This window comes from Sturnus vulgaris, chromosome 18 (genome assembly GCF_052056855.1).
Source record: "Sturnus vulgaris isolate bStuVul1 chromosome 18, bStuVul1.hap1, whole genome shotgun sequence".
In the NCBI taxonomy this organism is placed as follows: Eukaryota; Metazoa; Chordata; class Aves; order Passeriformes; family Sturnidae; genus Sturnus; species Sturnus vulgaris.
This window is the reverse complement of record NC_142260.1, coordinates 5,348,540-5,363,949: the sequence shown is the minus strand read 5'-3', so window position 1 is coordinate 5,363,949 and position 15,410 is coordinate 5,348,540. Positions and strand designations below refer to the sequence as shown.

General features: G+C 56.5%; 3 protein-coding genes across 5 annotated transcripts; 1 reads left to right on the top strand and 2 right to left on the bottom strand.

Moving 5' to 3' along the window:
- Positions 1-95: 95 nt before the first annotated feature.
- Positions 96-3,653, bottom strand: VPS37C (VPS37C subunit of ESCRT-I). Of its 3 annotated transcripts, none has more exons than XM_014878737.2 (6): positions 3,589-3,653; positions 3,143-3,272; positions 2,397-2,613; positions 2,156-2,327; positions 1,850-1,932; positions 96-1,603 (listed from the first exon to the last, which is right to left on the bottom strand). In XM_014878737.2, exons 3-6 carry the CDS (start codon positions 2,487-2,489, stop codon positions 884-886), a joined length of 1,068 nt encoding a protein of 355 aa, XP_014734223.2. In that variant the 5' UTR covers positions 2,490-2,613; positions 3,143-3,272; positions 3,589-3,653; the 3' UTR covers positions 96-883. The 3 variants fall into 3 exon arrangements, with proteins under 3 accessions (XP_014734223.2, XP_014734227.2, XP_088031662.1); XM_014878741.2 differs by having other exon boundaries at positions 2,397-2,501; XM_088175536.1 differs by having other exon boundaries at positions 2,397-2,501; positions 3,478-3,616.
- Positions 3,654-5,676: 2,023 nt separating this feature from the next.
- On the top strand, positions 5,677-9,279 carry LOC106854640 (pepsin A-like). The gene is made up of 9 exons (XM_014878679.2): positions 5,677-7,287; positions 7,379-7,523; positions 7,707-7,824; positions 7,937-8,055; positions 8,138-8,337; positions 8,458-8,574; positions 8,648-8,786; positions 8,861-8,953; positions 9,040-9,279. The coding sequence occupies exons 1-9, from the start codon at positions 7,232-7,234 to the stop codon at positions 9,187-9,189; spliced, it is 1,137 nt and encodes a 378-aa protein (XP_014734165.1). The 5' UTR covers positions 5,677-7,231; the 3' UTR covers positions 9,190-9,279.
- Positions 9,280-9,647: 368 nt separating this feature from the next.
- Positions 9,648-15,409, bottom strand: VWCE (von Willebrand factor C and EGF domains). Its single transcript, XM_088175266.1, has 20 exons — positions 15,122-15,409; positions 14,549-14,643; positions 14,386-14,475; positions 13,992-14,120; positions 13,789-13,905; positions 13,606-13,722; positions 13,197-13,325; positions 12,790-13,097; positions 12,622-12,715; positions 12,449-12,531; positions 12,162-12,249; positions 11,969-12,054; positions 11,718-11,835; positions 11,271-11,356; positions 11,004-11,100; positions 10,853-10,935; positions 10,612-10,702; positions 10,446-10,528; positions 10,244-10,334; positions 9,648-10,148 (listed from the first exon to the last, which is right to left on the bottom strand). The coding sequence occupies exons 1-20, from the start codon at positions 15,229-15,231 to the stop codon at positions 9,742-9,744; spliced, it is 2,502 nt and encodes an 833-aa protein (XP_088031392.1). The 5' UTR covers positions 15,232-15,409; the 3' UTR covers positions 9,648-9,741.
- Position 15,410: the final 1 nt, after the last annotated feature.

Genomic DNA, 15,410 nt, shown 5'->3' with positions numbered 1-15,410 from the left:
CCAAAGGAAGTTGGATGCCAGGAAGGGATAAAGGGATCAATCTTTATCCGGATGTTCCGCTGTTTCCCAAAGTAACCATGGCCATGACTCCAGAGTGCAATTAATTCATCCAGTTTTTATTACTCTAATTAATCCCAGGGATGGAACTGCTTCCATCAATCCCTCTTCCTAGTCCATTAGTAATCGTTCCTTATAAATAACTTAAAGGGATACAGGCAGGATTTGAAGGATAAAGTGCTGAGCAAAGCAAATCCCATTTCCATTGTTTGTCATTCCCTCCACTTCCAAGTGTTTCCTGAGAAGGGGGATGTGAGGAGCTCGAAAATCCACACGGGAGGTCGGGAATATTGGAGGTTGCCCAGGCCTGGGTGGGAATCACCATTCCCACTGACAGCCCTGGAATGGTTTGGGTGGAAAGAGACCTTAGGGATCAGACACTTCCAATCCCTTTCCACTAGCCCAGGTTGCTCCAATCCCTGTCCAACCTGGCCTCAGGGATGGAGCAGCCATGACTTCCCTGGGAAATCCATTCCAGGGTGTCATCACCATCACAGGGAAGAATTTCTTCCCAAAATCTCATCTAAACACATCCTTTAACAGTGTGAAGCCATTCCCCATTATCCCATCACTCCAAGTCCTTGTCCAGTTCTTTTGGTGCCCCTCTAGGCACTGGAAGGTGCTCCAAGGTTTCCCTGGAGGTTTCTCCTCTCTAGATTTCTGCCGGTCTGGCTCTGCCTCTCGCTCCGACCTCTGGAGCCCGAATCTTATCCCGTCTAATTCCTTTGCACCAACGGATCCAGGAGCAACACTCTGGGATCCCTCCTCTTCCTCAGTCCCCAGAAAAAGGAGGAATCAGCACAGGATGCTCCTCAGAAGTCCTGGATTAGTATCCAGGCCAGGTAGGACGCTGAGGGTTCGGAGGTGGTGGTGGGTATCCAAAGGGTGGGGGAGGCCCGGGATAGGGAGCCTGCGTTGGGATTGGGAAATTCGGGAGAGGGGGCTGAGTGGGGTATGGACACTGTGGCCTCCCTGCTCCAGGTGGGATGTAGGGAGAGTATCCTGGTCTGGCAGGAGGAGGAGAGGGATGGGGAGCAGGATAGGGCAAGGGCTGTGGTGGGCCCCGGGATGGAGACCAGGAAAAGCCTCCCGAGGTGGATTTGGGATACCCCGGGGCAGAGTCAGCTGCGGAAGCTGCTGGATAACCAGGAGCTGCAGGAAGTGGGTAGGGAAAGGTGGACTGGGAGCTGGGCTGGGAGGAAGCCACGTGTCCCACAGTGGCTGGAGATCCCGGGAAAGGAGCAGGAGGCAGCGCTCCGTGGGCACTGGGGCCGGGTGGAAGGGTCGGAGCTGGGCTGTAGGGCAGAGGGAAGGCCTGAGATCCCGATGGGAATGGTTTTGGTGGATCTGTGGGAACGTGAGGAGGAGGAGGAACTGAAGGCTGAGAGTCCCTGGTGCGCTCCTGGGATCCCTCTGACTTCCTCACGATCTCCTGCAGCTTTTCCACTCGCACTCGGCGCAGGTGGGACAACTTCCTCATCCCAAAAAACTGCTCCAGGAACGTCTCCAGGGGCACTTCGCCCTCCAGGAATTTCTCAGCCATTTTCTGGAAGAGAGGAACAGCCTCAGGCTCATCCCTGCATCCCTCTGCTCCTCTTCCCTAAGCCTGATTTATGTCTCTCCCAGTCACATCCCAAGGAGCAGCACCCACATACAAACAAGGATGGATCCACTTCTTTGGAGAAAACCCAGCAAGCTCCAAAGATAATGCATGATTTTAGGGATGGGCTTAATTGCAAGTCTTTGAGGGTGAAGCACTGGACTTCCCATTGGATTTAAGCTCTAAACTCACCTCAGATTCCTCTTCAATCTTCTGGCTTTCCACCTGGAGGAGATCCAGCAAAGTCTGAGGCTGCAGCGCTGCCGAGAATTTCTCTGGGAAAACCAAGGGGGGAAAGAAAAAGCAAGATCACTATCACAGAACAGAAACCATGGAAAAACCAGCAAAGAGCCCACAGGAACAGGCTTGGGAACTGCTGATGGGAGGAGGGAAATCTAAGAGGAATAACATCCTCAATCTCTCTGGCTGATGGAAAAAAGAGAGATAACAGTTTTCCAGGAAGCAGAATCCTTCCAGGGAGAAGATGCCAGTGCTCACCCAGCTTTTCCTTCTGCTCCCTGCACTTCCCAGCCAGCTCCTGCAGCTCCTGGTATTTCTTGGAGAGGTCGCTGCGCCCCGTCTCCAGCGGCACCTGGAATTTCAGGTTCTGCTCGGCCAAGCTCCTGTTGGCAGCCAGGGCCATCTCCCTTTCCAGCTGGAGCTCCTGAACCTGTGGAATTCAGGATGGTGAGCATGGGAAGGGGACAAGGACACCCCGGAGCCACTTCCTGCCACAAACCTCCTGGGATTCCAAAGCCAAGCGCTCAATCTCCTGGGAATCCTCCTGCAGCTCCCGGAGCTCCTCCACTGTCCGGTTCCTCAGTGTATCCATCCTCCCAGATTCCTGGGACACGAAAAAAGAGGCAAAGCAATTCCCAAATCCAGCTGGGAGTAGGTTTCCAACTGAAATTCAGGCTTGTTAAAGTCCTTGGAGCAGCTGCGCTGGGTTCCGTTAACTGAGAGGGAGAAACAACATTCCCACTAACTCCTGATTGGGAACAGACGTTTTCCCCCTTTCCCAAGCCTATTTGGATGGGATGGAATTCTGTGTGTCCCAGAGTGTTTTGTCTAGGAAAAATGCACCCACAGCCCTGACTTGCAAATTCCAGCTGGACGTCTCCGTCCCATTTCAAAATCCACCTCATTCCAGACTCTATCCGATCCCAGGTTCCCATTCTACCAAGGAAACCGGGATCTGGCCATATCCCATCATGTCCACAGGGTTGGGAAGGACCTCAGGGATCATCTAATTCCACCTTCCTGCCATGAAATTCAGTGAAATAACAAAAAGATCAGGGAAATTATGGACTTCCTGCACCATATCCATGATTTATCCCAAGTATTCCCTGCTGTCTGATAAGTTTAGCAAGTATCCCGTGTCTGGTGTAAATTCCAAGAGGTGGGATGGGACAATGTGGGAATGTCCTAAAGAGGTGGGATGGGACAATGTGGGAATGTCCTAAAAACCAAGGAAATACAACACACCTGGGCTGTCCTATTCGTTCCCAGCTCTTCTACCTCTCATCCAGGTGGAACATCCCAAGGATATCACGCCGGGAATGCTGCAAGAGCCACGCTTATGCTCAGGGTTGCCCAATCCACGATCCAGATAAACCTGTCCGAGGGAAAAACTGGGAATTAAGTCCCGCGCTGCAGGTGCGGGGCAGAAATCACCTGATCTGAGTTATTTAGGGAGGTATTAGCTAAGTTTCATGGATTTTAAGAGGGAAAAGCGGGAATGATGGGAGTGGGAAAGCTCGGGATGGGCTCTGAGAAGCATCCATAGGCGCTCAGGAAGGTGAATGCAAAGGGCTGCCCACCTGAGGGGCTGCAGCGAGTACCGCAGCGGAAGCAGCGCCATTATCCCCGTTATTCCGCCGCTACTGCCGTTACTCCCGTTACTCCCGTTCCCGGCCCTCTCCCGGACTCACCAAGGGGCCACCAGGACCCTCCGCTCGCCGCAGCTTCCGGCTTCCGGTGCAAACCGGAAGTGGGCGGGGCCACAGCGGACGGAATGGGAGGCGTGCGCATCCCCCCCGTTGGCGTGAGGGGGGTGGTTCCTCCCAGCGCCGCCATGTTGGGGGGGGCGGGTGGACAGATCAATTTAATGGCATTTTTAAATCAATGGTCGGTCTTTGGCTAACCGCGGGGCTCTCCCCGAGCTGTAGCTTCTCTAGGAATTATATCCTTCGTGTTTTCGGGGTGCAAGGGGCTCCGAGAGAGCTGGAGAGGGGTTTTGGAGAAGGGCATGGAACGATAGGGAAAGGGGGAAAGGCTCCGCGTGGACACAGGACGGGTTTAAGTTGGATATTAGGAATATATCCTTCCTTGTGAGGGTGGCAAAGCGAGATGCCCAGAGAATCTGCAGTTGCTCCATACCTGGAAGTGTCCAAGGCCAGGTTGGAAGTGGTTTAGGAAGCACATAGAGACCTCAGCAATATTCCAAAAATCCATAAAATATCAGGTTCTTCCAGCTGGATCCAAGAGATCAAAGCAAATTCCTCTGGTTAACTCCTCCTCGCATGACATAGGAATATTCCTGAGAAAGCTCCCGACCCATTACCCACTTCACAAATCCAACTTTTCCAAAGTACGCTGGGAAAATGCTCCACTTTTCCACCTGCAACTCCACATTCCCAAAACCCAAGCAAGGATGAGGCAGGGGAAGAGCTCCATGATTTCTGCTCCTTCAGGAGACTTTGGAAGTCTGGGCAAGGTCACCCAGCTGTTCCAGAAGTGTTGGGATCTGGGAAAGGCACCTCTGATCCCGTCACCTGAGAGCTGTTGTGTAACAAATGGGAGTCATATGATCCCAAATAATTCCGGATAAATCAAGGACAATTTGCTCCCAGCGCGGCTGATAACCGGGTCAAACCCCCAGTGCCATGGGAAAGAAAAGGGTCTTGACTTTCCAAAGGGGAAAAAAAATATTTTCCCAGGCTTCTTTTGGAGCAGTTTCCATAGACCTGGAAAAGCTGGAAAATGTGTAATTAACATTTTATATTAAAACATAAGGTTTAAGGAGAGGGAAAATTGTGTTTGGGTTTGCACAGAAGAAATGGGAAAATACCCATTTAAAAATGTTATCCAGAAATAAATTTGGAATAAACAGGTGGTTTTGGAAGGATAGTCCCATTAGCTACTTATTAATATCCTTAATTTCCACAAAAGATGGTTCCACATGTTTTTTTCCCTTGGATGGCATCTTAATCCCAGCCAAAATCACCCACAGCAGGTAGGAAAGGTTGACCTGAGCACCCTGAGGTCCCATTCTGCAGAATTCCATTCCCACAAGGATCAGCCAACATCCCTGGGCTTCCTTGATAAGTTAATTAAATATTTTTAATCCAATCCCGGAAATCTGACACCTCGGGACCGTCAGATTTCCCTCCTTTCATCTGACAGCTGTGATAAAGCACCCGGGTGATAAAAGCCTTTAGGGAAGGGACAAGAAAAACTGGGAACAGGGCCTGGAAAAGCTGACTTCATTAATCAATTTCCAAGAAAAACTCTGTCTCCATAAGGGGATTTTTCCTGGGGAGGTTGCAGAGATAAAATTAAGGAAGTTTTGTCAGAACAAGTTTTGATGTCCCAAAAGCCTGAAAAATCCCTGTTCGATCCAGAGGATGATTCCCACGGACGTTAAATTCATCCCGAGGGGAGTTTCCACATCAAAATGACATGAAAAATCTGAATTTTAAAAGCTTAAATTTTGGGAGGGTTTTATTGCCTGGGAATCCTCACCCAGCCCCGGCTGCATCAACCAGGAGGAAAAGCTTCCAGACCCATCTTTCCACCTGGGGGTTTTTGGGATCTCCCCATGCTGTGGTGCCCTCTGGTGCCAAGGAAAGCTGTGGCAGGGAGGCCACCTGCTCCCATCCAGTGAGCTCCTAGCACCAGGATGAATTATTCCGGGATCCAGCATCTCATGGCCTCCATTTCCCCAACCAATGTTAGGAAAATCCAGGATTTCTCTCTGAGGAAGCCCATTTCACGCCCTAAAAGGGGTTATTTTTCCATCCTCCCAGATTTTCTTCTGGATTTAATTAGTGCTAAATAGCAATTCCCATTTTGTTTCGCAGTCCTGAATTTCAGAGCTTCTTCCTTCTGTGGATATCATCCATCCAAAATCTATCCCTGTTGGATCCATTGTTCTACTTTGATGGGATTTACCAGCAGCACAATAAGCTTGTTCTAAAACTTCCCATAATTGGGCAAATGTTGGTTGTTTTTTTTTTTTCCCCATTGGAAAAACAGGAATCCTGATCCCCAGGGATGGCAGTTCTGGGAATTAAATGTATGAATAGCTCTGGGAAAACTTCATATTTTTGTTTTCTCTACTATTTTGGCCAAAAAAGGAGGAAAACTTGGTAACTCCAAAAACTACAGGGACACATTCCAGGTTGGTTTCTCCAACCTGGCTTTAGACACTTCCAGGGATGGGGCAGCCACAGATTCTCTGGAAAATCCATTCCAGGGCCTCACCAGCCTCACAGGTAAGAGTTTCTTCCCAATATCCCATTTTCCAGTTTGGAGGCATTCCCCTTGTCCTGTCACTCCATTCCCACGTCTGAAGTCCCTGAACTGGAAAACTGGGACAAGCTGGGGGAAAGCCAAGCTCTGGATGCTTCTGGGTGAAGGTCACCAGAGTTGGACTGGGCACCTTGGCTTTGGTCACGGCACCACGTGCTGAATCCATGGGTTCTGGAACGGTCACCTTGTCCTGGAGGAGATCAAAGGCTCCCTAATGCTGGAGCTGGCATTCCTCCCTTGGAATCAGCCCCATCCCAGCTCGGAAATTAGAAGAATCTGAGGATACAGTGCTAGGTTGCACTGGGGGAGGGAAATGAAGAAGAACTTGGATGGGGGATGTTGGGAGAAAAGGGATGGAGCACCGGATTATCCTTGAGAAAAAAAAAAAAGGAGGATGGGATGTGTTGTGGGAGGCTGTAAAGGAGAAAGTCCTGGCTGATTCCCAGAATGGAAAATCTGGACCTGGCAGCCTGAAAATCCTTCATGGAGCCTTGGCAAGGGGAGAAGGAGAAGGATCTGGAGAGACCTTGGAGCTTCTTCCAGTGCTTTAAGGAGCTCCAGGAAAGTTGGAGAGGGACTTTGGAAAAGGACCTGGAGTGACAGAACAAGAGTAAACGGCTTCCTATTAGGAGAGGACAGGGTTAGATGGGATATTGGGAAGAAATTCTTTGCGAGGGTGGTGAGGCATTCCTGGGAATGGAATTCCCGGGGAAGCTGTGGCCACCCCATTCCTGGAAGTGTCTGGTTCAAACCCTCCAGCAAGGAATTCGAGGGTTCAGGGGACAAGCAACCCTGCATTCCCACCAGCTCCCACAGAATAACTGGGAGTGCTTCCCGCCCATCCCACATACCTGTGGCCTGAATCTCCCCAGGAATAGGGGGATCCCCCAGCTTGACATTCCCCCCGCCTTCCTTAAGGACGTTTTGATAACCATCCCAGGAGCAGTTTGCCTTTCTTATCGGGGCCTCCGGCCAAACACCGGAGCCAGGATATAAGGAGCAGGGCCGGGATCGGAGGCACATTTTCCGTGAGCTCCCACCATGAAGCTGCTCCTGCTCCTCACCCTGGTGGGCCTGGCCCAGGGCCTCCAGACCAGGTGAGCCCCAAGGGGTTCCAAAATAGGGATGTGGGATGCGGGGTGATCCTGGTGGCCCATCCCGGTGATGTATCCTGGTCCATGCCCACAGGGTGCCGCTGAGGAAGATGAAGTCGCTGCGGCAGAGGCTGCAGGAGCAGGGGTTGCTGGAGAGTTACCTGAAGCAGCATCCCTACAACCTGGCTGCCAAGTACTTCCCGGGCATCGCCGTGGAGCCCCTGGAGAACTACATGGATGTGAGAGGCTGGGATTGGGAACTGGGATCAGGGAGCGCAGCGTGGCACCGGCTCCTTCCCCATCCCACTGGCCTGTTATCCATCCCACTAGTCCCTTTCCCATCTCTTTAACTCATCCCATTAGCCCCTTATCCATTCTTCTTTCCCCATCCCATTAACCCCTTCCCAATCCCATTCCAACAGGATGAGTACTTTGGCACCATCTCCATTGGCACCCCACCCCAGGAATTCACTGTGGTCTTCGACACCGGCTCATCCAACCTCTGGGTTCCCTCAGTCTTCTGCTCCAGCCCAGCCTGCAGTAGGTGTCTGGAATGAGGCTGGAATGTGTCCTTTGGGAGTCCTGCATGGCTCTGCCCAGTCTTTCCCAATGGACAAATCCCAGGCAATCCTCGTCCTTCCCACACCCACAGGCAATCACAACCGCTTCAATCCTGCGGAATCCTCCACGTTCCTCAGCACCAATGACACCCTGTTCATCGCCTACGGCACGGGAAGCATGACCGGAGTCCTGGGATACGACACCGTCAACGTACGGCCAGGCGCTCCAGCCCCCTCATCCCATGGGATCCCATGGGACTGTGCCCAACCCGCACCTGTCTCCTTTCTCCCAGGTTGCTGGCATCAATGTCCGAAACCAGATTTTTGGGCTGGCTGAGACGGAGCCAGGCGATTTCTTCTACTACACCCCCTTTGACGGCATCCTGGGATTGGCATTCCCAAGCATTGCCTCCTCCGGAGCCACCCCTGTCTTTGACAACATGATGATAGAAAACCTCGTGGATAGGCATCTTTTCTCTGTCTACCTGAGCAGGTAAATCCCAGCCAAAGCTGCTGAGGATTTCTCCTTTATCCCTCACACTGGCCCCTTTTTCCAGTGGGAATGGGGGTGTTGGTGGGCTGGGAACCATCCTGGATGAATCTCCCTTTCCAGGGACAGCCAAGGTGGGAGCTTTGTCCTCTTCGGTGCCATCGATCCCTACTACACCACCAGAGGCATCACCTGGATCCCGCTCTCTGCCGAAACCTACTGGCAGATCAGCATGGAGAGGTATTCCCAGTATTCCCTGCCCTTCAGCTGGTGTTATGGGGAATCCAGGCTCACTCTGCATCCCTTTTCCTAGAGTCTCCATCAATGGGGCTCCGGTGGCCTGTGCCTCGGGATGCCAGGCCATCGTGGATACAGGAACCACTCTGTTGGCTGTTCCTATCCGGGCCTTCCGGATCCTCTCGAACCTCCTCGGTGCCAGCTCCAGTGGCGAGGTGAGGCCTCAGGATGCTCCCTAGGACATTTGATCCCAGCTGGAATAGCTGCTAACCTGCTGTGTCCTCCCCAGATCAGCTGTGCAGGTGTCAACAACCTTCCCAACCTCATCTTCCACATCCACGGCAAAGAATTCCCAGTGCCTCCCAGAGCCTACGTGATAAGGGTGAGCATCCCGCTGGGAAGGGGTTTGTAGGGATACAGGGAGAGATCCAACACCTGGTGACCACTCCTTCTATGTCCTTGGAGCAGAGTAATGGGTACTGCACTCTGGGATTGCAAGGCATGGATGTGCCCACGGAGGAGGGCGAGCTCTGGATCCTGGGGGATGTCTTTATCCGGGAATATTACGTCATCTTCGACAGGGCCAACAACATGGTGGGGCTGTCCCAGCTGCCCTGAGCTTGGATGGGAATCACAGGTGTTCCCGACTCGGTGGCTGGCAGGGCTTGTCCCTTTCCTGGCACTCCTGCCACCACCGAGGACAATAAAGGTGTGGAGAAGCCCCCCTGTGCCTTCTGTGTTTCTCTGGGAAAAGCCACCACATCCCTGGGAATGGCATGTCCATGGCGCCAGCCTCAGCTGCACCTGCCAAGGATGTCTCTGTGCCCCGAGGATGGGAGCCTGGATGTGGCTCTGCTCATCCCTGAGAAGCTCCCAGCCTTGGAGACCTGGGGCAGGACATGTCCCTCCTGTCCCCAAACCCCACTCAGGGTGAGGGGGCTGAACACCTCCAGCACTGCCCTCATCATCCTGGAAAGCCACTCATCCCAAAATTCGCCAAGGACAAGCCCCAGGGCTCCACGTGCTGGTGGATGCAGGGATGAGGGGACAGGGAATAAATACAAGAGTGACTTTATTGGTGGCAGGGGGACAGCTGCCCCCTCCCCAGGGCCAGGCCTGCTGGTCCTGCAGACCCCCTTTTGCTCCTTTCCTTCATCCTCGTTCTCCTCCTCATGGCATTCCAGGCACACCTGGCACCTGGAACCTGAGGCTGTCTGATGGCACCACAGAAGGATCCTCATTCCCGGGGGATCCCTGAGCCTCAGGGCTGCCCGTGGGATCAGGGGAGGCTGCGGCCTCACAGAGGGGGTCAGGGGGCACAGTGGGTGCCAAGGGATATCCAGAGGGACTTGGAGTGGTTGGAGGGGGCTTCCCAGCACCCCAAATCCCTGGAGAGAGGCCGAGGGGGAGTGTGGTGGGAAGTAGGAGCTGGGCCAGGCGGTTGCGGTGTTGTTGAGGAGTGCCAGGGGGTGAATCTTCAGGGATTGGGGACTGGGATGAGGATGGGGGTGAGGATGGGGACTGGGATGAGGATGGGGACAGGTCTCTGTCCTGCAGCGGGAGTCGGATGTCTGTGGCTGACAGAGGGAGGATTTTGGTCAGTACCACCTCTTTCCCAGTCCAGAGGGGGCACATCCAAATGCCCGGGGATGGATCCAGGGATCCCAATTACCTGGGCAGGATGGGCAGCAGCCCACGGGCAGCGTGAGGGGCTCAGAGCAGGAGTGAGGGCATGGCCTCTCCTCACAGCTCACCTCTCCGAGCTGGAAAAACAGGGATCAGCCAGCCCTGCCAGCCCTTCCTGGGATCCAGTAGCACTGGCACAGGCACTCCATGGACACGGGAATCCCATGGGAATGGGTGGGAGGTCTCACCTGGCATGTGCAGCGGGTACAAGGCTGTCCCTCGGGAATGAAGCTCTGGCCATTCTCCACCTTCCTGCCCTGGTAGTTGCAGTCTGCGGGGACCGAGGTCCAGAGGGGGTTTTGGGGGGAATTTGGGGGGTTCAGGGGGATTTTGGGGACCCACCCGAGCTCGTACCCTCACAGACGGGGCAGCACCGACCCTCGGGGTGGAAGGGGTAGGAGCACACGATGGCACATTCCAGAGGCGAGCAGGCCACCGAGCCCAGCTGCGAGAGACGGGAGAGACCCCCGAGGGCCGGGCGTTAGGAACCCCGGAGCGCCCCCGGAGCTTTTCCCTGCAACGGAGCCAAAAACCGGGCTTCAGCCCACGGGGCGGGAGCCGCAAATCCTCTGGGAATGCCCGGCCCAGCCCTCACCAGGCAGATGCAGCTCAGGCAGGGATCCAGCGCCGACGGGAAGGTCTCGTTGTTGGAAAAGATCCTCCCCATGTAGGTGCAGCCTGCGGGGAGAGGGGCTCAGGCGGTCCCCGGGCGGCTCAGAATCCCGGAATTCCGGGCGCGCCCTCACCTGCGGAGCAGTCGGGGCAGCACTGTCCGGGAATGCGGATGGGATAAGGACACGTCTCCACACAATCCGTGCGCTGGCAGCTCACGGAGCCGTCTGCCTGCAGGCGGGAACACCCTGACAGACACCTCGGCATTCCCAAACCCGCCGGATTTGGGGGATTTGGGGTCTGCCAGGCCACCGGCATCCTGAGGGTGGGAATGGGGCAGGAGCCGTGCGCTAGGGCAGGAATAGGGAAGAGGGAATGAAGCAGAGCAGGTTCTCATTCACCTGGCAGATGCATAACTCACAGGGATCGCCCGGAGACCAGATCTGTCCAACGGGAAACTCCACGCCGTTGTCATCCAGGAAGCAACCTGGGTGGGATCCCTGTTCCCAGCTGTCCCGTAAAACCTACCCTTCCTGTCCCCAGACTTCCATATATCCCGCTCTCCCTGTTCCTAGGTATTCCCCATTTCCCACCTGTCCCATCATCCCCACATCCCACCTGTGTCCTTCACATCCCACCCCCTCCCTGTCTCCAGCTGTACCCGCTCATCCCACCCTGCCCTTCCCTATATCCCATCCTCAAATATCCCAACATCCCACTCTCCCCATTCCCAAGTGTCCCCCACATCCTCTATCTCAGCAGTTCTCATGCCATGCCATTCCCTTTTCCCTCAGCTTTTCCTCCTCTTCCCTCTCCCTGCCCATTCCCAGTCCCTCATCCCGACTCACCGGCGGGGGCCGGAGGGTCCCGGCAGGTGGAGCAGCACTGCCCGGGACGCAGATGCCGCTGGTGCTGGGGACAATCCAGCATGGGGCAGGGAGTGAAGGAACATTCCACCTCTCCTCCCTGGGAACACGGGAATGGGTCACCTGCTATCCCTACCATCAGCCCCGAGCAAAGCTGAGATGCCACTAGCAGGTGCAGGGAAGCACTGGAGTATCCCTGGGGATCCTCATCCCTGGGGACATCCAGGACCCACCAGGCAGACACAGGTGGTGCAGTCGTCCCCATCCAGGCTGAACCGGGCTCCATGCACGTACGTGCGTCCCCGGAAATTGCACTTTTCTGGGAAAAGGGGAAGCAGCAAGCTGGAGAGCCAAGCACAGCTCCTCCCTAATCCCCAGCCCAGCGTGGGGGTCCTCACACCCCCAGACTAGGGGTCCTGGGATCACCTGGATTGCAGGAGCAGCAGTCAGCCAGAGAGGGGCTGGGGCAGGATCCTGGGGGGCATTCCGGGGAGAGGCAGGAGACATTCCCAGCCTGTAGAGGGGAGCATGGGGCTAGGAAAGAGGACCCCGATTCCCCATGGAGGGATGATGGGAGGGTGTAATCCGCTCCAGAGCATCCCAGTCCACGGCTGAGCCAGGATGCAGGATGAGGGTCCCTGGAGATAAAGATCTCCAGGGCTGGGAGGTTCCCAGGGATGAGGGAGGGATTCTTCCATCCCGATCCAGCTCACCAAGCAGACACAGACGGTGCAATTCCCATCGGATAGGGAGAAGACATCGCCATCATCCCTGGCCACCCCCTCGTGCAGGCACCCTGTGAGCCATGGGGGTCAGTGGCATCCCCCTGGGAATTCAAGGGGGGCCATCCTGGGAATTGGGGGAATCAAGGGTGGGTGGGACTCACCCGTGCAGGTGGGGCAGCAACCCCCAGCCGGAGCGGGAAGCGGGTGGGAGCAGGGAACGGAGCAGCTCACGGTGTCACAGAGGATTTGTCCCCCCTGCCAGGACACATGGTGTCTCATCCCGGGTCGGGATGGTGCCATGGGATGGGGTGGGAGGACGGGATGCTCACCTGGCAGGTGCAGCTCTGGCATCCCGGCTCTGTCCAGTGAGCGCCGGGCTCCCGAGGGATTCCTCGGTGCCAACAACGATGGGATGGTGGGGTGGAGGTGCCAGGGGCTCCCATGGCACGTGGGGATGGTTCAGGGGACAGGGATGGAGAAGAGGGAGGGAACTGGGTACCGGGAGCTGCCACGGGGAGGTGGGGAGAGGGTGAGCCCCTCGGGAGCAGGTGGGAGCTGGGAGGGAGCAGGACAAGGGTGGGTGGATGCTGCAGGGATTGCAGGATGGGTGACGGGGCCAGGATAGATTTGGGATACCCTAGGAAGGAAATCAGGAAGGCAGAGACATCACTTGGGGCAGGCTGGGAGATGGGAGCATCCCACTCTACTCCCCCAGCCGGGAGAAGGACATGGATACCTTCACAGGACACCCTGTCTGCGCTGAGCCGGTATCCGGGGCGGCAAGAGCAGCGGAAGCTGCCGGGAATGTTGTGGCAGCTGTGCTGGCAGGAGCGGCGTGTGCCAGGCCGCCGGCACTCATCCACATCTGTGGGATAAGGGAATGTGGCAGGAGGTGCTGCACCCCGGGATGTGGCCCAGGAAAGAGCCTGGAGCACCGGGATAGGCCCTCAGCATGGCTCATGCAGGGACTGATGGACATCTCCATCCCTTGGGATTTGTGGCATGATGAGGGAAGGGGGTCTGGCTTGTGCCCACAGGCTCACAGCCATCTGCATCCCTTTGGGATTTATGGCATGGAGAGTGAAGGGGGTCTGGCACCTCCATCCCTCAGGACTGATGGGAAAGAACCCCATCCTGGTGCTCACCTATGCAGGAATGCCGGTTCCCGTGGAGGTGGTATCCGGGCCGGCAGGAGCAGCGGTAGCTGCCCACGCTGTTCTCGCAGCGGTGCTGGCACGGTGTGGCCTGGCATTCATCCATGTCTGGGGGTTGGGATGAGGATCAGGATCCCTTGGGAGACCCGGCCACCCCCCTGGGACCCCGCGCACCCCGGCAGCTGCGGCGGTCGGCAGAGAGCTCCCGGCCGGCTCCGCACTCGCAGGCGAATCCGCCCTCTGTGTTCACGCACGTCCCTTCGCAGGCTGCGCTCTGGCACTCATCGATGTCTAGGGGAACACAGGGAAGGGTCAGGTTTGGAGTGTGGACACCACCGGGATGCCCACTCCCATTGGGATATACCACTCCCACTCACCGGTGCAGCGGATGCCGTTGGCCGTCTCGGCCATGGAGAATCCAACGGGACACACACGGGCGACCTCCTGGCAGCCGCCGTGGTTACAGGACAGGTCACAGCCGTATTCTCCACAAGTTCCCAGCGGTTCTGGAACATGGACACAGCGTCCTCAGGGTACCCATGCCCCCCCAGGACCACCTGCTTCCCATCCTGCTCCATGGATCCCCCAGGGATGGGGACAGTGCTGGGGAGAGGTGACAAGGAGCCACGGTCACCTCCATCTGCTGGGATTTGTAGCATGGAGAGGGAAGAGGGTTGGGCATGGTGCCCAAGGGTTCGTGGCCATCTCCATCCCTTGGGATTCATGGCGTGGAGAGGGAAGGGCATCTGGCATAACCACTTTTCTCAGTACCTGGGCAGGTGATTCCCTGCTCTCCATCCGGGCAGATGCAAAGGTTGGGAGCAATGCAGGAACCGCCACCGCAGCCGAAGGAGCAGAGTGCTGTGGGAATGGGAACAGGAGCTCTGGGAATGGGAACAGGACCCCCACGAGCCCCCCAGACCCCCGTACTCACGCAGGGTGCACTTTCCGCTGCCCGGGGACAGCATCCAGCCGGGACAACATCCGCTGCCGGAGCCTGGGAAGCAGACGTGGGGCCCCACGCGGCGCCTGTGGGACACCAGAGCCTGAGGCCACCCTGTCCTGAGCCCCCTGCATGGAGCAAAGGTCCCAGGAATGCGAGGACAGGAGGACAACCGGAGCGGTCATGATGTGCCCATGTACCGGGAAGCAGAGCGCAGCATGGATCAGAGGAAGGTAGGATAAGGTGGGACAGAGAGGGGACAACCACTTCCCAGACATCCCGAACATCCCAGCACGTGGTGACAAGAGAAGCGTCTCCCCCGGCTGGACAGGGATACGGGGAGCAAGACGGGAATGTGGGGACAAGGACAGGGATGCGGGGAGCAGCGTCATGCTCCCCTGGACTTGGGAAGAGGGAGGGAATTGCGGGGTGCCAGCCCCTCCTGCTGGGAGCCCTCCGGCCAAGCCCTCCTGCAGCTGGAGGCAGGGATAGCCGGAGCTCAGCACGCTGCCCATCCCAGGTGTAGCTGGAAGAGGGAGAAGGAAAAGGGGGGGATCCAGCTACCTCTCCACGGCAAAGCTGCCCGGCTTCTTCCTCGCGGGATACACCCTGCCCTGGCCGCTGGAGAGGAACAGGGACACACAGGCAGCCTGGAAGAGCAGCTCCACCAACATGACAGGCGGCTCCAGCACGTCCCGGCGCCCGCCTTCCCGCCTGCCTTCCCGCTGGCCCTTGGCCCTGCTCCTCCTCCTCCCGCCGAGCCGGGAACAATGCGGGATTGGAGGGGGGCGAGAGCGGGGGGGTCGCCGGCGGCACCCACCCACCCCCCCTAAACCCACACTGGGGGTCTGGG

Excerpts from the sequence above, each read along its gene's own strand:
- VPS37C (XM_014878737.2), bottom strand. The coding sequence starts at position 2,489 with ATGGATACACTGAGGAACCGGACAGTGGAGGAGCTCCGGGAGCTGCAG. Across the intron at positions 1,933-2,155 it reads GGAGCAGAAGGAAAAGCTGG|AGAAATTCTCGGCAGCGCTG; the intron begins GTGAGCACTGGC and ends TGGTTTTCCCAG. Across the intron at positions 1,604-1,849 it reads AGATTGAAGAGGAATCTGAG|AAAATGGCTGAGAAATTCCT; the intron begins GTGAGTTTAGAG and ends CCTCTCTTCCAG.
- LOC106854640 (XM_014878679.2), top strand. The coding sequence starts at position 7,232 with ATGAAGCTGCTCCTGCTCCTCACCCTGGTGGGCCTGGCCCAGGGCCTC. Across the intron at positions 8,338-8,457 it reads TTCTCTGTCTACCTGAGCAG|GGACAGCCAAGGTGGGAGCT; the intron begins GTAAATCCCAGC and ends CTCCCTTTCCAG. Across the intron at positions 8,575-8,647 it reads TGGCAGATCAGCATGGAGAG|AGTCTCCATCAATGGGGCTC; the intron begins GTATTCCCAGTA and ends CCCTTTTCCTAG.
- VWCE (XM_088175266.1), bottom strand. The coding sequence starts at position 15,231 with ATGTTGGTGGAGCTGCTCTTCCAGGCTGCCTGTGTGTCCCTGTTCCTC. Across the intron at positions 13,906-13,991 it reads CAACGGCATCCGCTGCACCG|ACATCGATGAGTGCCAGAGC; the intron begins GTGAGTGGGAGT and ends GTGTTCCCCTAG. Across the intron at positions 13,326-13,605 it reads GAACCGGCATTCCTGCATAG|ATGTGGATGAGTGCCGGCGG; the intron begins GTGAGCACCAGG and ends CTTATCCCACAG.